Genomic DNA, 23,296 nt, shown 5'->3' with positions numbered 1-23,296 from the left:
AACGTTACAGTAATATGTGTGGTGTATTAGTAGGAGCAGTCAGTGCTCTATTATATTGGACTGTTGATGTCATCACTACTGCTACCACTAGATGGAGTGATTGATTCATGTTCCTGTGTGTGACATGCGAGGCCTTTTAGTAAAAGCCTGGACCTGTACCACAGCCTCGTCTCAGTGTGTGTCTATTAGCTTTTTAGAGCACGTTAGCAACCCGCAGTACAGCTATAGCAGCTTGCCAACATAAGGCTACAACAATATGTGTCATACACCATGATTCTTCACCGTCTCACCATCAGGAGGATATCAGAGGGGATTCTGGTCCATCTCTGACGGCACCTACCTTCATGTTCAGCTCCGTGAGCAGGCCTAGCTGGTTGTAAAGGGGACTGTGTCCATGTTCAACACAACACCCACTGGGATTATTAAACCAGGAAAATAATTCACAAAAAAAAAAAAAAAAAAACATTTTTATCTGAAGATTTTATCCAGAAAAAAACAGAAGAAAATATTTGAAATTCTTATTTATTTGAATATTGACGTTCTTCCAGAGGTGCTCAGGTCCAATCAGAAGGTGCTCTGCAGCAGGCAGTGGCAGCCGCAGCCGGCCGGACACTCGTCCTGCCGCCGGAACCAGTCCATCATGTGGCTGGTGTGTCCGCCGTGTCCGCAGCTCAGACAGAAGTTGGAGGACCCTCGGACCGCCACGTGGCAGATGGCGCACTGGAAGGTCAGGCGTTTGCAGACGGCGCACTGAGTCCCACGGGCCTGGCTGCGGCAGTGGCAGCAGTACACGCCGAACTCTGCGGAGAGAAAAGCAGCGGTTATCTGATGGAAACCTCCGGACGAGTTTCGGTGACAGAAACCTGCTGACGGTGGAAGCAGAAACCTACCGATGCCTTTGTGAGGTTCAGGAGGACAGGAAGCAAACTTCAGAACGTCGGCCCTCTTGTCTCGCAGACCCCAGCGGTAGAGGATCTCACCATAACTCTTTTTAAAGTCGTCGAACTGCAGCGTGTTGGCTGGGTCCAACAGCCTGCACAGAAACAGGAAGTGACATCACAGCCACACCAGGAACACATCTGAGTGGGAGGTGGAGGAAACCCACCTCTTGTTCATGTCATGCTGCTCTCGCTCTCGCTCCCGGGGATCCGTGTAGCCCTGGTTGCTGGAGCGGTAGTCGTCAGGGGAGGACTCCCCCCAGGTGTGCTCGGGGTCTCTGACTGGAAGCGACAGGAAGGGAGTCAGATGTGAAGAAACGCTTCCTCACAGCGGGGGGCGCTGCAGAGTCTCACCTGTGCTCCAGTTGCCAGGGGTGATGGAGTCGGAGGTGCTGGAGCAGGAGCCCGACGTGACAGAGCTGGACGTGTAGCTGGGCTGAAACCACCACAAACACACACACACACACACACACACACACGACATCACTTCCTTCACAACACAGAATCTGTGGCCCAATTAGCATCAGCATTCCTGAGTGGAAGCAACCAAGGAAGTAAAAACTAAGCTACATGTGGTGCTAATGCAGAATATTAGCAAATATCCTACGACCACTTGGTGACCTGTCTGCTTATGCAGTGTAAGACTTTAGAGGCGGGGCCATCGGGTTCTGCTTTATGTCCGTCTTACGGATGCACAGTAAGACGGAGCAGAACCACCAGAAACCACCAGGGGCAGCGGTCTCTGGTTTCTGGGACGTTAAAAGGAGATGAGTTCTGAACGCTGCACTGCCCTCTAGTGGATGTACTGGCTAACAACCATGCTAGCATAGAGGACGCATGGATGTTTGAAGACAGAAACTTGTGACAATGTTTGAAAGGAACATCCAGATTTCCATGAAGGAAACAGAAATGAGTCCTAACGGAAACATCCATGGTTTTACTGAAGCTTGTTCTCAAATTAAATCCGTTCACAATCACTGTGATTGGCTAAAAAAATTAAACAAGTAGAATTATTTGTACAGTTTTGACTCAAGCTTTATTTAACCCTTAAAACTCCAGCAGATCTCTTCTACCATCAGTCCCCAGGAGCGGTGGTGTGTATCTCTGTGGGGTAAATGTGATGGATATTTAACCCTTTAGCTGATCTACAGAAGTTTTCCAGACATTTCTATCCCGTCCAGGAGGTTTACAATCCAGCCACTAAATGTAGTTTTATTCAGAGACTCTATCTGGTAAATCCACAATGATCCATGATAACAGCATTATTTATCACATTTCACCATAAAAACATCACCATCACTACTATGTTGCTAAGAGACCTCTATTTAGACCTGGACATGATGATGAAGCCACTTCCTGTCAGACTTTCCACCAATCAGAGAGCTTAGATTGACGGTAACGTCCAATCAGGAGCAGCCAAAGATCAACCAGTGAGCAGAAAGTTCTATGTGTGTGTGAAAAGAAGAAAAATAATGCTCCTCTATGGCTGGAATAAAGCCAAGAAGACGTTTCTGATGCACGGTGGCGCCACAAAGCAGCTGAGCTGGAGTTGGTTTAGTGAGGATAGCAGGTAAATAGTAGCAGGAATAACTGGAAATGAGGAAAAAGTGGAAACATGGAAATAGTTTCTGTTGTGTGTTTGTTTCAATAACAATATTTTTTCTCCTGAAAGCCAAGACTTGAGAGAACGATGAGATGAGAAAAGGTTTGGTCACTGTTGGTCTGTGTGTTATTTCTACAAAGTTCTGTTAGTAATAAATTCTGCTTTCTTCTTCTGGTCGACCTTTATGCTGCTACATCTATTCATACGTTCATTTTACATCATTTTAACCTCTGTAAAGAGAAAAAATTTCTATTCGCCTGGAATTTTAAGGATTGAATGCGTCACAGCTTCTTCTTTATTCCTTTCGTTGGTTGTATGTCGCTAAGCTCAACACTGCCCCCCAGTGGTTTCCATCCATTTCATCCTGCATGTAAACACTCAGACTTACATATCGGGAATGATTTGAGGTGATCCGTGAGGAATGGTGTCCATAAAGGGAGTAGCAGTCTGGAGGCGGAGCCTGAGCCCTGAAAACGCTGCACAGCATAGCGAGAGTCTGGACGTCGCTCATCTGACTGTAGTGATCCAGACTGGAGGAGCAAACACAGCGAGAATTAACCTGACTGAGGATGCAGAACCGCTGGTATAGATGTTCTTACACCATTATCATCAGAGAAATAATCCGATTATCATCAGAGAAATTAGTTTGACATATTTAGCTTTGAAAGTGGAAAAATATATTCTTTGATTTTAAGATTGAATTTTTAGACTCGATCGTGTTTTTATCTAATGTTCTTTCTTCCTCTTTCTTGTTTTTATTTATAAATTCTGCTTCCTTTTTTCTGCTGTGTGATGATGTTGTAATGTCTCTGTAAAGCACTTTGGTTCACCGTCGCTGAGCTGGTGAATTCAAATAAACTTGTCTTGGCTTTTGTAGCCGTATCTTTTGAACTGTAAAAGGTTGTCTGGCGTTAACTGAACCATCATGTAAACTGTTTAAACACCCCAGAGCTCACCAGCTCACCCTCCCATGCCCTCTTAATTTCAGACATGTCCAATATAGTCATGTATAGTCCAGTTTAGTCACTTATGAAAATATGATACAGCCCCCTGATTGAGAGGATCGAATTTATTTATTGCCTCCAAGGCCTCACGTTTCTTTAAGAAAGCACGTCAGGCACCATTTTCCTAACAATCCCAGATCTCCTTCGGTCTCCATGCCCCGGTTTGCATCTCCAGCTGGTTATATCGGCTTCCAGTGTCTCAACTCAATCTAATGCTTTGGTAGAGTTAGACTTTGAAAAAACTTTTCCATAAGTTTGATCTAATCTGTTAACTGTACCTTGTATAACTCAGAATACAACAGAGACCAGAGGAAACTTCATAAAGCTGCTGTACTAAATGTTAGATCTCTGTCCAACAATCACTGTTAGTTAATGTTGGATCTCAGTGCTGCGTTTGATACTGTAGATCACAGGCCGGAGTTATTTAGTTCCGATCGGCAGCTATGAATCCGAGCGAGTGGCCATGACTTGTGGAGTCCCCCAGGGGTCAGTCCTCAGACCTCTCCTGTTCAACTTGTATCTGCTCCCTTTGGGTAAAACATTACAGAACTATAGCATTAATGATCAAAGTTATGCAGATGATACACAACTTTATGTCTCTGTCTCCAGACGACTGCAGTCCAGCAGAATTACTGTGTCAGAGTCTGGAGCAAATAAACACCTGGATTAAGGAGAATTTCCTACAATTACATGAAGACAAAACTGAGATTATTCTGTTTGGTAGAAAGAGAAGAGGGTCAGCATTGGTAAACACCTGGAGACTCGGGCTCTTAAAACCACCAACCAAGTTGGTAACCTTGGAGTGTTGATAGACTCAGACCTGACTTTCAGCAGCCACATCAAAGCTTCACTAAGAAGCTTTTTACCATCAACAGGATTAAAAGTTTAGTCTCCCAGTAAGACCAAGAGAAACTCATCCATGATCCATCTCCAGAAGGCTGGAGTACTGGTCTTTAACAGGACTTCCCAGTAAGACCAGTAAACATCTGCAGCTCATCCAGATGCTGCTGCTGGAGTTTTAACCAGGACTAAGAGATCTGAACACATCACACCAGTTTTAACATCTTTACACTGGCTTCCAGTTTATACTGGTTTATAGTTTATACTGGTTTCCAGTTTATACTGGTTTATAGTTTATACTGGTTTCCAGTCCCAGAATAGATTTTAAAACCTTCTGATGGTTTACATCCCAGAACGGTTCAGGTCCACTGATATCTATCTGATACGTTCAGAGAATATAAACCTGGCAGAGCTCTGAGATCATGCCATTCGGCTGCGGCCTCAGTTTGAGGCTGGAAATAGATCCATTGACTTCAGCCAGTCTCATGTCCACCATACTAATAAGCCTGCTGATGACTGTCAGGATGTCATCATTGTTAGCCTGATCCAACACACACAAGCTAACGCTACTGTTAGCATTAACTCCCTTAGTGTCTGCTTGCTTCATCCAGTCGTCAAACACTCATTTGAAATACGTCAAGTGGAGTTTAAATGGTCGTTTAGGGTAATAGTGAAATTCAGTTGGAGCTACCAGAAACACGTCTACTCCATACCAAGACCTAAGCTCCGCCCCCAGCAGTTTTACTAAAGAGACCCAATGATAGTGTAGTTACCTGTAGTTCAGTCATCGCTGCACCTGAGGCCATCGGATCCACTCACATGAAAACATCTTTATGTCTGGAAGGACCGATAGGTAACTGGTGTTCAGTTAGACCGGGTGAGGTCTCCGGTAGCCCCGCCCGGCAGGTCTGATAGGTAACTGGTGTTCAGTTAGACCGGGTGAGGTCTCCGGTAGCCCCGCCCGGCAGGTCTGATAGGTAACTGGTGTTCAGTTAGACCGGGTGAGGTCTCCGGTAGCCCCGCCCGGCAGGTCTGATAGGTAACTGGTGTTCGGTTAGACCAGTGAAGCGATCTAACACTTTCAGAGGAAACTAAAGAACTCACAGCGTCTCTAACAAGCGCCGTCCAAACGGGTGTCTGGCCCAGGGAGTCTCGGAGTCCGGGTCCGAGTCTGGACTCAGGTCCTGACTGGTGGCTGCAGACGCCAGTGCCCAAACCTGCAGAAGAAGAAGAGGAAGAAGTTTCTACCACCATCTGTCCTCAGCTGATGGCTCATTTCTCACGTGGAAACGTTCATGTCCGTCAGGCTGAGCATCTGTTCATGTTCCTGTCTGTCTGGATCTGTTGGATCCCTGATAGCAGAACAGTCTGGAACTGTTGGATGGATGAACAGATGAATAGATTTTATTAATCCCAAGAAGTAAATTTTCCCGCTACAGCTGCAGCCATCAGATTAGAATTAACAATAAGATATATGAGAAAAATGTAAACATATAGAAAATAAACTCAATATATACAAGAGAAGAGAGTAAGAAGCGGAGCTGCAGAGTCTGGTAGAGAAAGAGCTCCGCTGGCCTCCAGGTGACTGTGGTGGATGTGAGGAATCGTCCATGATGGAGACCAGCTGGTTCAGGGACCTCATGTCTCCAGGTTGTGTCCAACGATCTTTCCAGCCTTATGGATCAGTTTATTGATCCTGCTGCTTCCCTGGAGCTGATGCTGCTCCCCCAGCACACCCCAGCATGGCCACCACCGACTGGAAGGACATCTCCAGCAGTTTTCTACAGACATTAAAGGCTCTGAGTTCCTCGGGAAGCAGAGTCTGCTCCTCCTCTTCCTGAACACAGCAGCTGTGCTGATCCTCCAGTCCAGTCCGCTGTCCACGTGCACACCCAAGTATTTATAGCTGTCCACAACCTCCACCTCCTCACCAGGATCCTGATGTGCTGGTGTGCAGGTTTCCTCCTCCTGAAGTCAATAAGCATCTCCTTCATCTTCTTCACATTCAGAAGGAGATGGTTCCTGCTGCTCCAGTCCACAAAGTGGTTCTCCAGCCCTCTGAATTCCTCCCCCGGTCCATCTGTGATCCCAGAACATTCTGGATCTGTTCCCGATCTTCGCTTTGTGGTCCCTTCGCTGTTTGCCTGCTCTTTAACACAAATATCCCTGCGAGGACACCTGAAGATCAGGAGCTGACATGTTGGTGGTTTTCAACCAGGACCAGGAGCTGATCCTTCAACCCAGAACTGGAAGGTTCTGATGGAGAACTGTCAGGTTGGAGTTCTGAACCCCGTCTGAGTTAAACAAGGTGACGGATGTAAGAACATGGAGGTGTGATTACCTTCGCCACGTCTCGACGTCCAACCGCGAGAGCCGTTGCAGCGTTCTTCTGACACGTTTCCTGGATGTCGTTCACGTTGAGACTGAACAGAAAACACACGCAAATATTTACACACCTGAACGTATCTCACACACCTGAACGTATCACACACCTGTACATATCACAGACCTAAACGTATCACACACACCTGAACGTATCACACACACCTGAACGTATCACACACACCTGAACGTATCACACAAACTTGAACGTATCACACAAACTTGAACGCATCACACACACCTGAACGTATCTCAAACACATGAATGTATGACACACCTGAAGGTATCACACACCTGAACGTATCACACACACCTGAACGTATCACACACACCTGAACGTATCACACACACCTGAACGTATCACACACACCTGAACGTATCACACAAACTTGAACGTATCACACAAACTTGAACGCATCACACACACCTGAACGTATCTCAAACACATGAATGTATGACACACCTGAAGGTATCACACACCTGAACGTATCACACACCTGTACGTATCACACACACCTGAACGTATCACACACACCTGAACGTATCACAGACCTAAACGTATCACACACACCTGAACGTATCACACACACCTGAACGTATCACACACCTGGACATATCACACACACCTGAACGTATCACACACACCTGAAGTTATCACACACCTGAACGTATCACACACCTGGACGTATCACACACACCTGAACGTATCACACACACCTGAACGTATCACATGCCTGAACGCATCACACACACCTGAACGTATCACACACCTGGACGTATCACACACACCTGAACGCATCACACACACCTGAACGTATCACACAAACCTGAACGCATCACACACCTGAACGCATCACACAAACCTGAACGTATCACACACACCTGAACGTATCACACACACCTGAACGTATAACACACACCTGAACGTATCACACGACTGAACGCATCACACACACCTGAACATATCACACAAACCTGAACGCATCACACACCTGAACGCATCACACACACCTGAACGTATCACACAAACCTGAACGTATCACACGCCTGAACGCATCACACACACCTGAACGTATCACACAAACCTGAACGTACCACACACCTGAACGCATCACACACACCTGAACATATCACACACCTGGACGTGTCACACACACCTGAACGTATCACACAAACCTGAACGTACCACACGCCTGGACGTGTCACACACCTGGACGTATCACACACCTGGACGCATCACCCACACCTGAACGTATCACACACCTGAACGAATCACATGCCTGTAGGCATCACACACACCTGAACGTGTCACACACCTGGACGTGTCACACACCTGGACGTATCACACACCTGGACGCATCACCCACACCTGAACGTATCACACACCTGAACGTATCACACACCTGAACGTATCACACGCCTGTATGCATCACACACACCTGAACGCATCACACAAACCTGAACGCATCACACACACCTGTACGTATCACACACCTGAACGTATCACACACCTGGACGCATCACACACACCTGAACGTATCACACACCTGAACGTATCACACGCCTGAACGCATCACACACACCTGAACTCATCACACAAACCTGAACGCATCACACACACCTGTACGTATCACACATGAACGTATCACACACCTGAACGTGTCACCCACACCTGAACGTATCACACACACCTGAACGTATCACCCACACCTGAATGCATCACACACCTGAATGTATCACACACACCTGAACGTATCTCACACACATGAATGTATCACACACCTGAACGTATCACCCACACCTGAACGTATCTCACACACCTGAAAGCATCACACACCTGAACGTATCACCCACACCTCAACGTATCTCACACACATGAACGTATCACACACCTGAACGTATCACCCACGCCTGAATGTATCACACACACCTGAACGTATCAAACACACCTGAACGTATCACACACACCTGAACGTATCACAGACCTAAACGTATCACACACACCTGAACGTATCACACACACCTGAACGTATCACACACCTGGACATATCACACACACCTGGACGTATCACACACACCTGAAGTTATCACACACCTGAACATATCACACACCTGTACGTATCACACACCTAAACGTATCACACACACCTGGACGTATCACACACACCTGAACGTATCACACACACCTGAACGTATCACACACACCTGAACGTATCACATGCCTGAACGCATCACACACACCTGAACGTATCACAGAAACCTGAAGGCATCACACACCTGAACGCATCACACACACCTGAACGTATCACACAAACCTGAACGTATCACACACACCTGAACGTATCACACACACCTGAACGTATCACACACACCTGAACGTATCACACGCCTGAACGCATCACACACACCTGAACGTATCACACAAACCTGAACGCATCACACACCTGAACGCATCACACACACCTGAACGTATCACACAAACCTGAACGTATCACACGCCTGAACGCATCACACACACCTGAACGTATCACACAAACCTGAACGTACCACACGCCTGAACGCATCACACACACCTGAACGTATCACATAAACCTGAACACATCACACACCTGAACGCATCACACACACCTGAACGCATCACACACACCTGAACGTATCACATAAACCTGAACACATCACACACCTGAACGCATCACACACACCTGAACGTATCACACACACCTGAACGTATCAGACACCTGGACGTATCACACGCCTGCACGCATCACACACACCTGAACGTATCACACACACCTGAACGTATCACACACACCTGAACGTATCACACAAACCTGAACGTATCTCACACACATGAATGTATGACACACCTGAAGGTATCACACACCTGAACGTATCACACACCTGAACGTATCACACACCTGTACGTATCACACACACCTGGACGTATCACAGACCTAAACGTGTCACACACACCTGAACGTATCACACACACCTGAACGTATTACACACCTGGACATATCACACACACCTGAACGTATCACACACACCTGAAGTTATCACACACCTGAACGTATCACACACCTGTACGTATCACACACCTGTACGTATCACACACCTAAACGTATCACACACACCTGAACGTATCACACGCCTGAACGCATCACACACACCTGAACGTATCACACAAACCTGAACGCATCACACACCTGAACGCATCACACACACCTGAACGCATCACACACACCTGAACGTATCACACAAACCTGAACGTACCACACGCCTGAACGCATCACACACACCTGAACGTATCACACACCTGAACGTATCACATGCCTGAACGCAACACACACACCTGAACGCATCACACAAGCCTGAACGCATCACACACACCTGTACGTATCACACACCTGGACGCATCACACACACCTGAATGTATCACACACCTGAACGTATCACACGCCTGAACGCATCACACACACCTGAACGCATCACACAAACCTGAACGCATCACACACACCTGTACGTATCACACACCTGAACGTATCACACGCCTGAACGTATCACCCACACCTGAACGTATCTCACACACCTGAACGTATCACCCACACCTGAATGCATCACACACCTGAAGGTATCACCCACACCTGAATGCATCACACACCTGAACGTATCTGACACACATGAATGTATCACACACCTGAACGCATCACACACACCTGAACGTATCACACACACCTGAACGTATTTCACACACATGAATGTATCACACACCTGAACGCATCACACACACCTGAACGTATCACACACACCTGAACGTATCACACACCTGAACGTATCACACACCTGGACGCATCAGACACACCTGAACGTATCACACACCTGAACGTATCACACGCCTGAAAGCATCACACACACCTGAACTCATCACACAAACCTAAACGCATCACACACACCTGTACGTATCACACACCTGAACGTATCTCACACACATGAACGTATCACGCACCTGAATGTATCACCCACACCAGAACGTATCACACACACCTGAACGTATCACCCACACCAGAATGCATCACACACCTGGACGCATCAGACACACCTGAACGTATCACACACCTGAACGTATCACACGCCTGAAAGCATCACACACACCTGAACTCATCACACACACCTGTACGTATCACACACCTGAACGTATCTCACACACATGAACGTATCACGCACCTGAACGTATCACCCACACCAGAACGTATCACACACACCAGAACGTATCACACACACCTGAACGTATCACCCACACCTGAATGCATCACACACCTGAACGTATCACCCACACCTGAATGCATCACACACCTGAACGTATCACCCACACCTGAACGTATCTCACAGACATGAACGTATCACACACCTGAACGTATCACCCACGCCTGAATGTATCACACACACCTGAACGTATCTCACACACCTGAACGTATCATACACCTGAACGTATCACAGACCTGGACGTATCACACACACCTGAACGTATCTCACACACCTGAACGTATCACACACCTGAACGTATCACACACCTGGACCTTATCACACACCTGAACGTACCACACACACCTGAACGTATCCACACACCTGGACGTATCACACACCTGAACGTACCACACACACCTGAACGTATCACACACCTGGAAGTATCACACACCTGAACGCATCACACACACCTGAACGCATCACACAAGCCTGAACGCATCACACACACCTGTACGTATCACACACCTGAACATATCACACACACCTCAACGTATCACACACCTGGACGTATCACACACCTGGACGTATCACACACCTGAACGTATCACCCACACCTGAACGTATCTCACACACCTGAACGTATCAACCACACCTGAACTCATCACACAAACCTGAACGCATCACACACACCTGTACGTATCACACACCTGAACGTATCTCACACACATGAACGTATCACACACCTGAACGTATCACCCACACCTGAACGTATCACACACACCTGAACGTATCACCCACACATGAATGCATCACACACCTGAACGTATCACCCACACCTGAATGCATCACACACCTGAACGTATCACCCACACCTGAACGTATCTCACACACATGAATGTATCACACACCTGAACGTATCACCCACATCTGAACGTATCTCACACACCTGAAAGCATCACACACCTGAACGTATCACCCACACCTGAATACATCACACACCTGAACGTATCTCACACACATGAACGTATCACACACCTGAACGTATCACACACACCTGAACGCATCACACACCTAAACGTATCACACACACCTGAACGTATCACACACCTGGACGTATCACACACCTGGACGTATCACACACCTCAACATATCACACACACCTGAACGCATCACACACCTAAACGTATCACACACCTGGACGTATCACCCACACCTGAACGCATCACACAAGCCTGAACGCATCACACACACCTGTAAGTATCACACACCTGAACGTATCACACACCTGGACGCATTACACACACCTGAACGCATCACACAAGCCTGAACGTATCACACACCTGAACGTATCACACACCTGAACGCATCACACACACCTGAACGTATCACACACACCTGAACGTATCACACACCTGGACGTATCACACACACCTGAATGTATCACACACCTGAACGTAACACACACCTGGACGTATCACACACCTGAACGTATCACACACACCTGAACGTATCACACACACCTGAACGTATTTCACACACCTGAACGTATCACACACCTGAACGTATCACACACCTGAACGTATCACACACCTGGACGTATCACACACACCTTAACGTATCACACACATGAACGTATCACACACCTGGACGTATCACACACACCTGAACGTATCACACACCTGAACGTATCACCCACACCTGAATGCATCACACACCTGAACGTATCACCCACACCTGAATGCATCACACACCTGAACGTATCACCCACACCTGAACGTATCTCACACACATGAATGTATCACACACCTGAACGTATCACCCACACCTGAACGTATCTCACACACCTGAAAGCATCACACACCTGAACGTATCACACACACCTAAACGCGTCACACACCTGAACGTATCACACACCTGAACATGTCACACACACCTGAACGTATCACACACCTGGACGTATCACACACACCTAAACGTATCACACACAGCTGAACGTATCACACACCTGGACGTATCACACACCTGGACGTATCACACACCTGAAGGTATCACACACCTGGACGTATCACACACCTGGACGTATCACACACCTGGACGTATCACACACACCTAAACATATCACACACACCTAAACGTATCACACACACCTGAACGTATCACACACCTGAACGTATCACACACCTGGACGTATAACACACCTGAACGTATCACACACCTGAACGTATCACACACCTGGACGTATCACACACACCTAAACATATCACACACACCTGAACGTATCACACACCTGAACGTATCACACACCTGGACGTATCACACACCTGGACGTATCACACACACCTAAACATATCACACACACCTGAACGTATCACACACCTGAACGTATCACACACCTGGACGTATCACACACACCTAAACATATCACACACACCTAAACGTATCACACACACCTGAACGTATCACACACCTGGACGTATCACATACCTGAACGTATCACACACCTGAACGTATCACACACACCTAAACGTATCACACACACCTGAACGTATCACACACCTGAACGTATCACACACCTGAACTTATCACACACCTGGACGTATCACACACACCTAAACATGTCACACACACCTCAACGTATCACACACCTGAACGTATCACACACCTGGACGTATCACACACACCTAAACATATCACACACACCTAAATGTATCACACACACCTGAACGTATCACACACCTGGACGTATCAAACACCTGAACGTATCACACACACGGACTTGTTACCTGTCAGGTTTTTAACTGCACATCTAAAAAGGGAGCGAGAGTTTTCTGGTTGGGCGTTGTACGTGCGCTGTGTGTGAGTGAATATGTGTGTGTTGTGTGTGGTCTCACATGTAGCTTTCTCCCAGCGTTTTATGGACGGGCAGCAGACAGGAGATCTCCTGGATGATAACTTTTCCGGCCAGTTTGATTGGACGGTGGCCATAGTCCACGCCCTCCCGCTTTGTCTTAAAGCGGCGGGATTTCTGAGGGACAGACAGAAGGACGGAGACAGCCGACCGAGAGGACAGACCACCTGATTAACTGCAGTCCGGACCGACAGAATCTGTTCACACGTCGTCTTTTACAGAATCTGACGTCCTAATGGATGTCTGCTGCTACAGACACCAGAACCTGTTGGAGGTTCTGGTCCCATCCTCACAAAGACTGGAACGGATGTGATGGACTCATCAGCCTTTTGCCTTGCCCTGTGAACAGCTTCTGTTGCCCCAACAGCCAGATTACAGCAGAACAAAGTTCTGACCCGAACGGACTCGGAGCTGTTAGAGGTTAGTGGACATTAAAGCTGGCGGCAGCAGATGTTGGAACGACTCGGTTCTGTTATGTGTTATTATGTGTGAATTTACACTGTTCCCTCTCTCTGAATCCTCTGAGTGATCACCACGGGAACGAAACAGAGACATCAACTGGATGAAGAGGAGGCTGAGACCTTCCTCATTTCAACAGGTGACAACTGTCTGTTCATCAGAACAGCAGCACACACGAACAGGAAGTGTTCGGATCTATGACCCATTCTGACCAACCCAGGTCTGAAACCCAAGGGGCTGCTCATCTCCATGGAAACAGACACACTGAACTCAGAACACATAAATCAGGTTGGTGCTGTTAGACAAGCTGCTGTCAGTCAGTTAGTAAACGAGGCTGCAGTGCCATGCAAAACAAAAAGAAGAGGAGGAGCCATGAAGGAGGGATGCACTGATGGAGGGATGGAGCTCAGTACCGGCCAATCATGGAGGGTTTGAACAGACCAGCGGCGGGAGGTAGACATAGGGAGCTTCTAATTGGAGGAGGGTGGAAAGGAGGCGTGGTCCAGTTGGATGAAAGCCAGAGAAAAAAAAAAGACAAAAAAAAAAAAAAAAAAGAATCAGATGCTTGACAAGATACAGAGGTGGAGCTCAGAGAACACCTGCAGGGTTTCACCTCCATCACAGCTAAAGAAACCGACCAATGGATGAGCCTGACAGAAACCGACCAATCAGAGTGACAATGATAGGAATTAACCAATCAGAAGTTGAGCCCCACAAAAAGAGACAGCAGCTGAGATGTTCTGACGGTTGTTAGTGGGAAAGGGTCATCTATTACCATGGTTACAGCTGATGGAGCAGCAGAGTATCATCTGTTACCGTGGTTACAGCTGATGGGGCAGCAGAGTATCATCTATTACCGTGGTTACAGCTGACGGATCAACCGGGTATCATCTGTTACCGTGGTTACAGCTGACGGAGCAACCGGGTATCATCTGTTACCGTGGTTACAGCTGATGGGGCAGCAGAGTATCATCTGTTACCGTGGTTACAGCTGACGGAGCAACCGGGTATCATCTATTACCGTGGTTACAGCTGACGGATCAACCGGGTATCATCTGTTACCGTGGTTACAGCTGACGGAGCAACCGGTATCATCTGTTACCGTGGTTACAGCTGATGGGGCAGCAAAGTATCATCTGTTACCGTGGTTACAGCTGACGGAGCAACCGGGTATCATCTGTTACCGTGGTTACAGCTGACGGGGCAGCAGAGTATCATCTGTTACCGTGGTTACAGCTGATGGGGCAGCAGAGTATCATCTATTACCGTCGTCTTCAAGTTTTTTCCGCCCACATTTCTGCAGCTGTACAGTCTGAAGGTCATTGTTAGTTTTCGGGTTCTGGATGTGCTAACCGACAGCAGGATGTTAATCTGAGCTCTGAGTAAAGTTGAAAACCTCCTAAACCTCCAGAACCATCTCAGCCTGCTGTAATGTGATGATGGGAACAGAACCAAACCAGATTCCCTCAAAGAAAAAAACATGGGCACAGGCGGACAGAACTTGTAACCTGAGTCCAGTTTTCTGGACTACTCTGGTATGGGCTCCATGTCACCAGAAAGTCTTCAGACTCCAGAGGAAAACCAGATGGGTTGACTGGGTCAACGTGTAAGAACCGGTCTGTGTTTTTATGTCTCACCCGTTCCTTGTAGTAGAAGGAGGAGATGGAGACGGTGTCTTTATCAGACCGGGTCGGGCTGCCGCTGTAGAGCCTCAGGGTGCTCTGAGACTCTGAACGCATCTTCATCGGAGTCAGAACTCCGCTGTGATAGGCCGACAGTGCCGACAGGGACCTGAACACACACAGATCCAGTTTACCGTCAGCTCCCACAGAACCAGAACCAGAAGTTTAAGTTCAGGATTTTATCTCCACAGGTTAATCGGAGTCAACAGGTTCTAGATCTGACTTGTCTCTGTGGTTCATATCCAGAAACTGAAAATCAACAAATCTGAGCTGGCTTGTCTGGGACTGGACTGGTTCTACCTGGGACTGGTTCTACCTTGAGTCCTGTTTCCACCAACGGGTGCGGGTCAGGGTGGGTCAGGACGGGATGGGATTTTTTTGTGTTTCCAAACACGAAAACTGGAAAGTGCACCATAAGACCTGACCAGACCCATCCTACTTTGTTGGGACCCTTCCGTTGGTGTAACATCTAGCTGGTCCGCTGATTGGTTAAGAAAAGAAGTCATTTCCCATGTGACCTGGCATAAAAACCAATCAGGAACGGCTCCTTGTTTAGAGCAACAGATTTTCTTTGTGCTATTTAAATCTCCGTTTAAAATGGCGTTACGAATCCCCGCTGGGAAACTGGTGGATGACCTCCATCCTCCTCCTTTGTTTCGAAATCTTGTTCTGGTTCTACTCTAAGGAAAGCGCTGCGCTGACATGGCATCACGCTGTTACGTAGCTGAGGCATCTATTGCTATCCGACTGATACTCCGCCTCTAAGGTAAGGTTACGTTTGCTGTGGAAATGCAACAAGGTTACACTAAACCACAACCACACTCTAACCATCCCATCCCGACTCGTACCCGTTGGTGAAAACGGGCACTGAAATGGGTTCCACCTGGGACTGTTTCTACCAGGGAGTGCGTTCTACTACAATTAGTTCTACCAAGGAGTGGGTACCACCTGAGAATGGTTCTACCTTTGAGTGGATTCTATCTGGAATTGGTTCAACCTGATAGTGGATTTGACCTGGGATTGGTTCTACCGGGACTAGTTCTACCTGTGGCTGGTTCTACTTTGAAATGGGTTACACCTGGGAGTTGGTTTGACCTGGGACTGGTTCTACCTGGGAGTGGATTCTACTGGGACTGGTTCCTGATGGGAATGGGTTCTACAAGGATTGGTTATACCTAGGAGTGGGTTCTGTGGGCGGGGCAGAGCGGTGCATGGTGATTGGTCGTGTGAAGTAAACCAGACAACTGGTGCCACAGAAACGAGCGCCGGATGTTCGAGGGAACGGGATGTTGGAGTCCTGAAAGAACAACAAGAAGAGGAAGATGTCACCTCATAGGACCGTTACCTGATGGGACCGTTACCTGATAGGAGCTTTACCTGATAGGACCGTTACCTGATAGGAGCTTTACCTGATAGGACCGTTACCTGATAGGAGCTTTACCTGATAGGACCGTTACCTGATAGGACCGTTACCTGATAGGAGCTTTACCTGATAGGACCGTTACCTGATAGGACCGTTACCTGATAGGAGCATTACCTGATAGGACCGTTACCTGATAGGACCGTTACCTGATAGGAGCTTTACCTGATAGGAGCTTTACCTGATAGGACCGTTACCTGACAGGACCGTTACCTGATAGGACCGTTACCTGATAGGACTGTTACCTGATAGGACCGTTACCTGACAGGACCGTTACCTGATAGGACCGTTACCTGATAGGAGCTTTACCTGATAGGACCGTTACCTGACAGGACCGTTACCTGATAGGACCGTTACCTGATAGGACCGTTACCTGATAGGAGCCGTATGTGTTGGCGACTCGAGGAAACGCCTGCAAGGACGGCGTGACAGGATTGGATAGAATGAACGGACCGGATGTTGGACTTTCCTCCTGCATCTGACAGAGGAAAGACAGACAGCGCCATCAGACAGCGCCCTCTGAAGGAGATTTTTCAGCTGACATTCTACAGCTTGTCCTGACGGGGCGCCACAGGAGACATCACAGCTTAGACAGAAAGAGAGGAACCGAGGGAGGAAGGAAAGATGGAAGGGAGCGCGGGAGGCAAAGGGGCTTTCTATAAGATTTTCAAAGCTCTGAGACCTGGTTCAGCATCAGTTTCAGAACATGTCCAGGTTCAGATTTTGGATCAGGTTAAGGATTGGGATCGGGATCTGGTTCAGGTGTTCTCACCATGTCAGACTCCAGACAGGACACAAGCTGTCGGACACATGGCTCCAGACAGTTCTGATTCCTCTTGACCTTCTGGAGAGACGTGTCTCTGAGGATCTTGACAGATGACGACAAAACATGTGAAAGTCAAGGATGTGGAGACATAGAAACATGGCCAGGTCCATCTCTAGACAGTCATGTCAGTGACTGAGACCAACAAGCCAATTTCAGCTCCCGATGGTGTGTATACTTCAGCTTTGCTGGTCGTACCTTCTGGATCTTGTCCTTCATGGAGGACGGGATGGTTGTCGGGGAAACAAATTGGAAGGTGGGCGCAGCGTTGTTGGGATACTGAACAGGAAATGTGACCACCAGGTGGACCTGATGACCACCAAAATGAGCCGAGACCACACAGGTTCGGTTCTTGGCATCCATCTGGAGAAAACAGACAAACAGTTTCAGTTATACCCACCTGATGGTGTAACCTCCACCTGACTATCTCACCTCTACCTCATAATCTCAACTCAACCTGATAATCTCACCTCCACCTCAATGTCTCACCACCACCTGATAATCTCACCTCCACCTGAATGTCTCACCACCACCTGATAATCTCACAACCACTTGACTGTCTCACCTCCAGGTTGACGTTCCTGATCTGCAGGTTGACCAGGGAGAACTCCTGCTGCAGAGTCTGAGTGAGTCCTGAACCCAATGCCAAGTCCAGACGACCCTCCTGATCTGAGGACCACATGAGGACCACAGGTTAGACCTAGACACTGAAAAGTGATGGTTTGGATACAACGACGACCCCTACTTTAGGCGGTAACACGCCTGCGCGCGCTGACTGTAGGCGGTAACGCCGCCTGTGCGCCCCGACTGTAGGCGGTAACGTGCCTGCGCGCGCTGACTGTAGGTGGTAACGCGCCTGCGCGTCCCGACTGTGGGCGGTAACGCGCCTGCGCGCCCCGACTGTAGGCGGTAACGTGCCTGCGCGCGCTGACTGTAGGCGGTAACGCGCCTGCGCGCCCCGACTGTGGGCGGTAACGCGCCTGCGCGCTGACTGTAGGCGGTAACGCGCCTGCCGCGCCCCGACTGTAGGCGGTAACGCCGCCTGCGCGCCCCGACTGTAGGCGGTAACGCGCCTGTGAGACTACGAAAAGCTTGTCAACCGATTAACTTATCAATATAATAATAATTATACTTATTATTATTGTATTGATCAGTTAAGTTCATTATTATTATAAATCAGCTTTGATGATTATTGATACGCTATTTATATTCAATATTACTGATTTATTATGAATCAGATCAACAAGCTTTAAATTAATTTATTATAAATTTTTGTTAAGTTTATTTTTTAAACAATAAAATAAAAAGCAAATATCAGGGAGTATGATCCCACCAAGGCTGTTATGCTGGGGTACGAGGACTGTTAGGAGCAGCAGGCCAGATGAAGAGCAGAGAGTCTGAGTCTGATCAGGTTTTAGTTCATGAATTCAGACATTAACACTCTATCAAATAAAACCATTTTTCTTGTTGCCTTTGTTTAATGTTGCTGTGACTTCCACTTTCAGTTTGGATAAAACACAACATGGTATTATAGAAAATAACATGTGTGTAGAGCAGCCTTTCTCAAAGTGTGGTCCCCGGACCACTAGTGGTCCGCGAGCGACCCCCAGTGGTCCCAATGTGAACAACTTAACAAAAATTTATTCAATTTGGCTGTTTGGAAGCATCATCCGACTTTTTGATAGCAAAACGATTTTATGACCAAATAACTATGGATCAGTGGCTTAGGACAGGGTCACTTAAAAGAAAACCAAATGAAACATCTGATACAGCTAGAAAGGTGCAACGGCTTGATACAAATCCAAGGAACAAAGCTAACATTGCCGAGGAGGATTTGATGTTAGCAACTTCGTCAATATCGGCGGCAAGCTATAAACATTGCCATGAACGTGGAAAATCCGCCACTAAAGTTAAAAGAAAATACCACCAAGACTATATACAGTTCGGTTTCTTTTGGACAGGTGATGAAGATGATCCCAAACCGCATTGTGTTTTGTGCTACGAAACTTTGGCTAAGGAGGCTATGAAACCTGCAAAGTTGAAGAGACATCTAGAAACAAAACACAAGGAATACGTGGGAAAATCTGTTGGATTTTTTGAAAGAAAATGTGACGAACTGAAGAAGCACACAATGAAGGAGGCCTCACAGTTTTTTGCACCTGGGGAAAATGCAAAGGCTACAGAGGCTTCATACAAGGTCTCCCTCCTGATCGCCAAAGCAGGAAAACCTCATTCAATAGGTGAGAATTTAGTTAAACCAGCTGCAAATGTGATGGTCAACATATTCTTTGGGGGAAAAGCCTGTGACAAAATTAACAGGATTCCTCTCTCCAATGACACTGTTCAGCGGCGGATAAAATCTATGGCTGAAAGTGTGGAAGACCAACTGGTGACACGTTTACAACAAAGTCAGTTTTTTTCACTACAGCTGGATGAGTCCACTGATGTGGGAAATGAGGCAAACCTGCTGTGTTTTGTGAGATACATTTATGCAGGCGGAGTACATGATGAATTTCTCTTTTGTCGTTTGTTGCCGACCAACACCAGGGGAGAAGATATTTTTCGTTCTCTCAATGATTTTATTGTGAAAAATAACCTGGACTGGTCAAGATGTGTCGGGATTTGCACCGATGGTGCAACTGCAATGACGGGAAAACAGAAAGGGCTAGTAGCGCGTGTCCAGGCTGTAGCACCAGCTGCAGCAGCAACACACTGTTGCATCCACCGTGAACAACTTACCGCAAAGAAAATGCCACAGAGCTTAAAATCAGTTCTGGATGAGTCTGTGAAAATAGTCAACATGATCAAAGGTAAATCTCTGAACACACGTCTTTTTAAAACTCTGTGTGAAGAAATGGGGAGCGAACACACAAAACTCCTTTTTCACACAGAGGTTCGCTGGTTGTCGCGTGGAAAGGTTCTCACCCGGCTGTTTGAGCTGCGAGACGAGGTGATGTTATTCTTGCACCCCAGTAATGAACTGCATGACAGAATGCATGATTTCCAGTGGCTTGCAAAGTTGGCATACTTGGCTGATATTTTCAGCGCTCTCAATAGTTTAAATGTGGCGCTGCAGGGGAAAACTGTGACCATCTTCGATGTCCGAGACAAAATAAAAGCCACACGCCTGAAGATGGAATTGTGGTGTGACCGTCTGGATCGCGGAGAATTTGACAACTTTCCGACACTCGCTGATTTTCTCCTCACTGCGGGAGAGAATGTGGATGAGAGCACTGTTGCATCCTTCAAGAAACATCTGCAAGGCCTCCACTCTCAGCTGGGAATATATTTCCCAGAATTAGAAGCAAGCTGCGAGTGGGTCAGATATCCATTTGGGGACAAAACGCACATCCAGGAAATCAGTTCCAAGCTCTCACCGAGAGAGGCTGACAGCCTTGTGGACATTGCATCAGATGGGACATTAAAGACAACTTTCACGGAGAAAAGTTTAACTGACTTTTGGCTCTACATCCAACCTGAGCATCCTGAACTCTCTGACACTGCGCTAAAACTGCTGATGCCGTTTCCATCCACCTACATCTGTGAAGCCGGATTTTCTGCACTTGTTGGCCTGAAAACAAAGCAGCGCAATCGAATTAGTGTGAACTACGATATGAGACTGAAACTCTCAGATTTGGAGCCAGATATTGCTTCACTTATGGCACAGAAAATGCAGCACCATTCCTCACATTAAGATGGTAAAAGAAAACTGGGTACAGATTTAAAAATCGTAAAAGCTGTGATTTTATTATGTAAACTGTTTAAGCTGGCATGTTGTTTTGGGGGCTGTTTATAGTTAGGTGGTCCATGAGTGTTTCTTGTATGGGTTAAGTGGTCCTTGTATTAAAAAAGTTTGAGAAACACTGGTGTAGAGGTATGTGTGTGTACAATAATTTAATAATTTGGCCGGTAAAAAATATGTTTGGTCGGTGAGTCAAAAAGTTGATTTCAGACACTGGCTAGACTTGAAGTTTATAACCAAGAAGTGTTTTTTAATGTTTTTCTTTAACTAAAACTCTGAACAGACAACATTCCACTGCAGAGAACCTGACAAAACTTCAGCTAAACTCTGGTTCCTCCATCGGGTTCCTGAGGAAGTCCTGGACTCACCCTGCCGGCTGTCTGCGGTGGGGCCCCCACTCTGCTGGCCCTCGGGCTCCTGAGACTTCTCCGACTCCACAGTGAGAGACATCCCCTCCATCAGGTCCTCCACCATGTCGTTGACACACAGCTGATCAACAACAACACACACATTAACCAATCAGAGCAGAGCATGATCTGGCTGAGATCGTCTCCATGAAGATGAACACAGACCTTCTGCAGCTGAGGATCCACCCTCCATATCCTCAGAGTCTGATCCCTGGACCATGTGACGAGCTGGAAGTCCTTAGAGCCTGCTCACCAAACAACATCAACAAAAACATCAACAACATCAACAAGGCTTCAGGTCTGGTTCCTTCTGAAATTTCAGAGGAAACGTGGGTTTTCTTCTGATGACTCATCAGAAATATGAAGATTAGTGACGTCACTTCCTGTTAAATAACTAACTAACTAGCTAACCTCCCAGGAGAAGCTCCTGTTGAACCTGGGTCCCAATATGGGGGTCCTTATCATCTTAAAGGCGAAATAAGTAACAATGACACCCAGTGTTTCAAATCAGAACTGCAGTCGAAAGAGAAAAACGTGGAGAGTCTCACGCAGGACGGCTCTTTATATACATGGAGGACAGAGAACATAGTGCCAGCAAACATGATGATTCACACACAGTAAGTTGCTATGCTTTGCAATCGTACACGCTAATTTACGTTAGCATAAAATAGAGTATAAACAAAACTGTGTGGCGTCGTATGTGATTGGATAAGGAACCAGGAAGTAGGAAAGAGCTACACAGTGCACCGAAGTTATTCCGTCACAGAACTCTTACTTTGAAAGGAAAAAACATGACAAAAACATTGTTTATGCAGAGAGACAGATTGTTTATAGGGAAGCTTC

At 47.1% G+C, this 23,296-nt stretch overlaps 1 protein-coding gene across 3 annotated transcripts in view; it reads right to left on the bottom strand.

Annotated features, from left to right (window-relative positions):
• Positions 1–279: 279 nt before the first annotated feature.
• wdr59 (WD repeat domain 59) overlaps positions 280–23,296 on the bottom strand; it is a 41,614-nt gene continuing 18,597 nt past the window's right edge. Inside the window, exons 12-28 of one of the 3 annotated variants that reach the window (XM_041978465.1) lie at positions 22,619–22,698; positions 22,415–22,535; positions 18,870–18,973; positions 18,503–18,667; positions 18,254–18,349; positions 17,855–17,959; positions 17,237–17,358; positions 16,017–16,170; positions 14,793–14,849; positions 13,904–14,037; positions 6,727–6,808; positions 5,490–5,602; positions 2,930–3,071; positions 1,293–1,374; positions 1,106–1,220; positions 891–1,033; positions 280–800 (exon numbers count right to left, since the gene is read on the bottom strand). In XM_041978465.1, the coding sequence (XP_041834399.1) occupies positions 565–800; positions 891–1,033; positions 1,106–1,220; positions 1,293–1,374; positions 2,930–3,071; positions 5,490–5,602; positions 6,727–6,808; positions 13,904–14,037; positions 14,793–14,849; positions 16,017–16,170; positions 17,237–17,358; positions 17,855–17,959; positions 18,254–18,349; positions 18,503–18,667; positions 18,870–18,973; positions 22,415–22,535; positions 22,619–22,698 (2,051 nt within the window). In that variant the 3' untranslated portion in view covers positions 280–564. Of the gene's footprint in view, positions 801–890; positions 1,034–1,105; positions 1,221–1,292; positions 1,375–2,929; positions 3,072–5,489; positions 5,603–6,726; positions 6,809–13,903; positions 14,038–14,792; positions 14,850–16,016; positions 16,171–17,236; positions 17,359–17,854; positions 17,960–18,253; positions 18,350–18,502; positions 18,668–18,869; positions 18,974–22,414; positions 22,536–22,618; positions 22,699–23,296 lie in introns of those variants that run through there. The other 2 variants (XM_041978485.1, XR_006009459.1) reach the window with 2 other exon arrangements.

This window comes from Melanotaenia boesemani, chromosome 1, assembly GCF_017639745.1.
Source record: "Melanotaenia boesemani isolate fMelBoe1 chromosome 1, fMelBoe1.pri, whole genome shotgun sequence".
NCBI classification, from domain to species: domain Eukaryota; kingdom Metazoa; phylum Chordata; class Actinopteri; order Atheriniformes; family Melanotaeniidae; genus Melanotaenia; species Melanotaenia boesemani.
The sequence above is the reverse complement of the archived record's forward strand: the minus strand, read 5'-3'. Positions and strand labels throughout refer to the sequence as shown.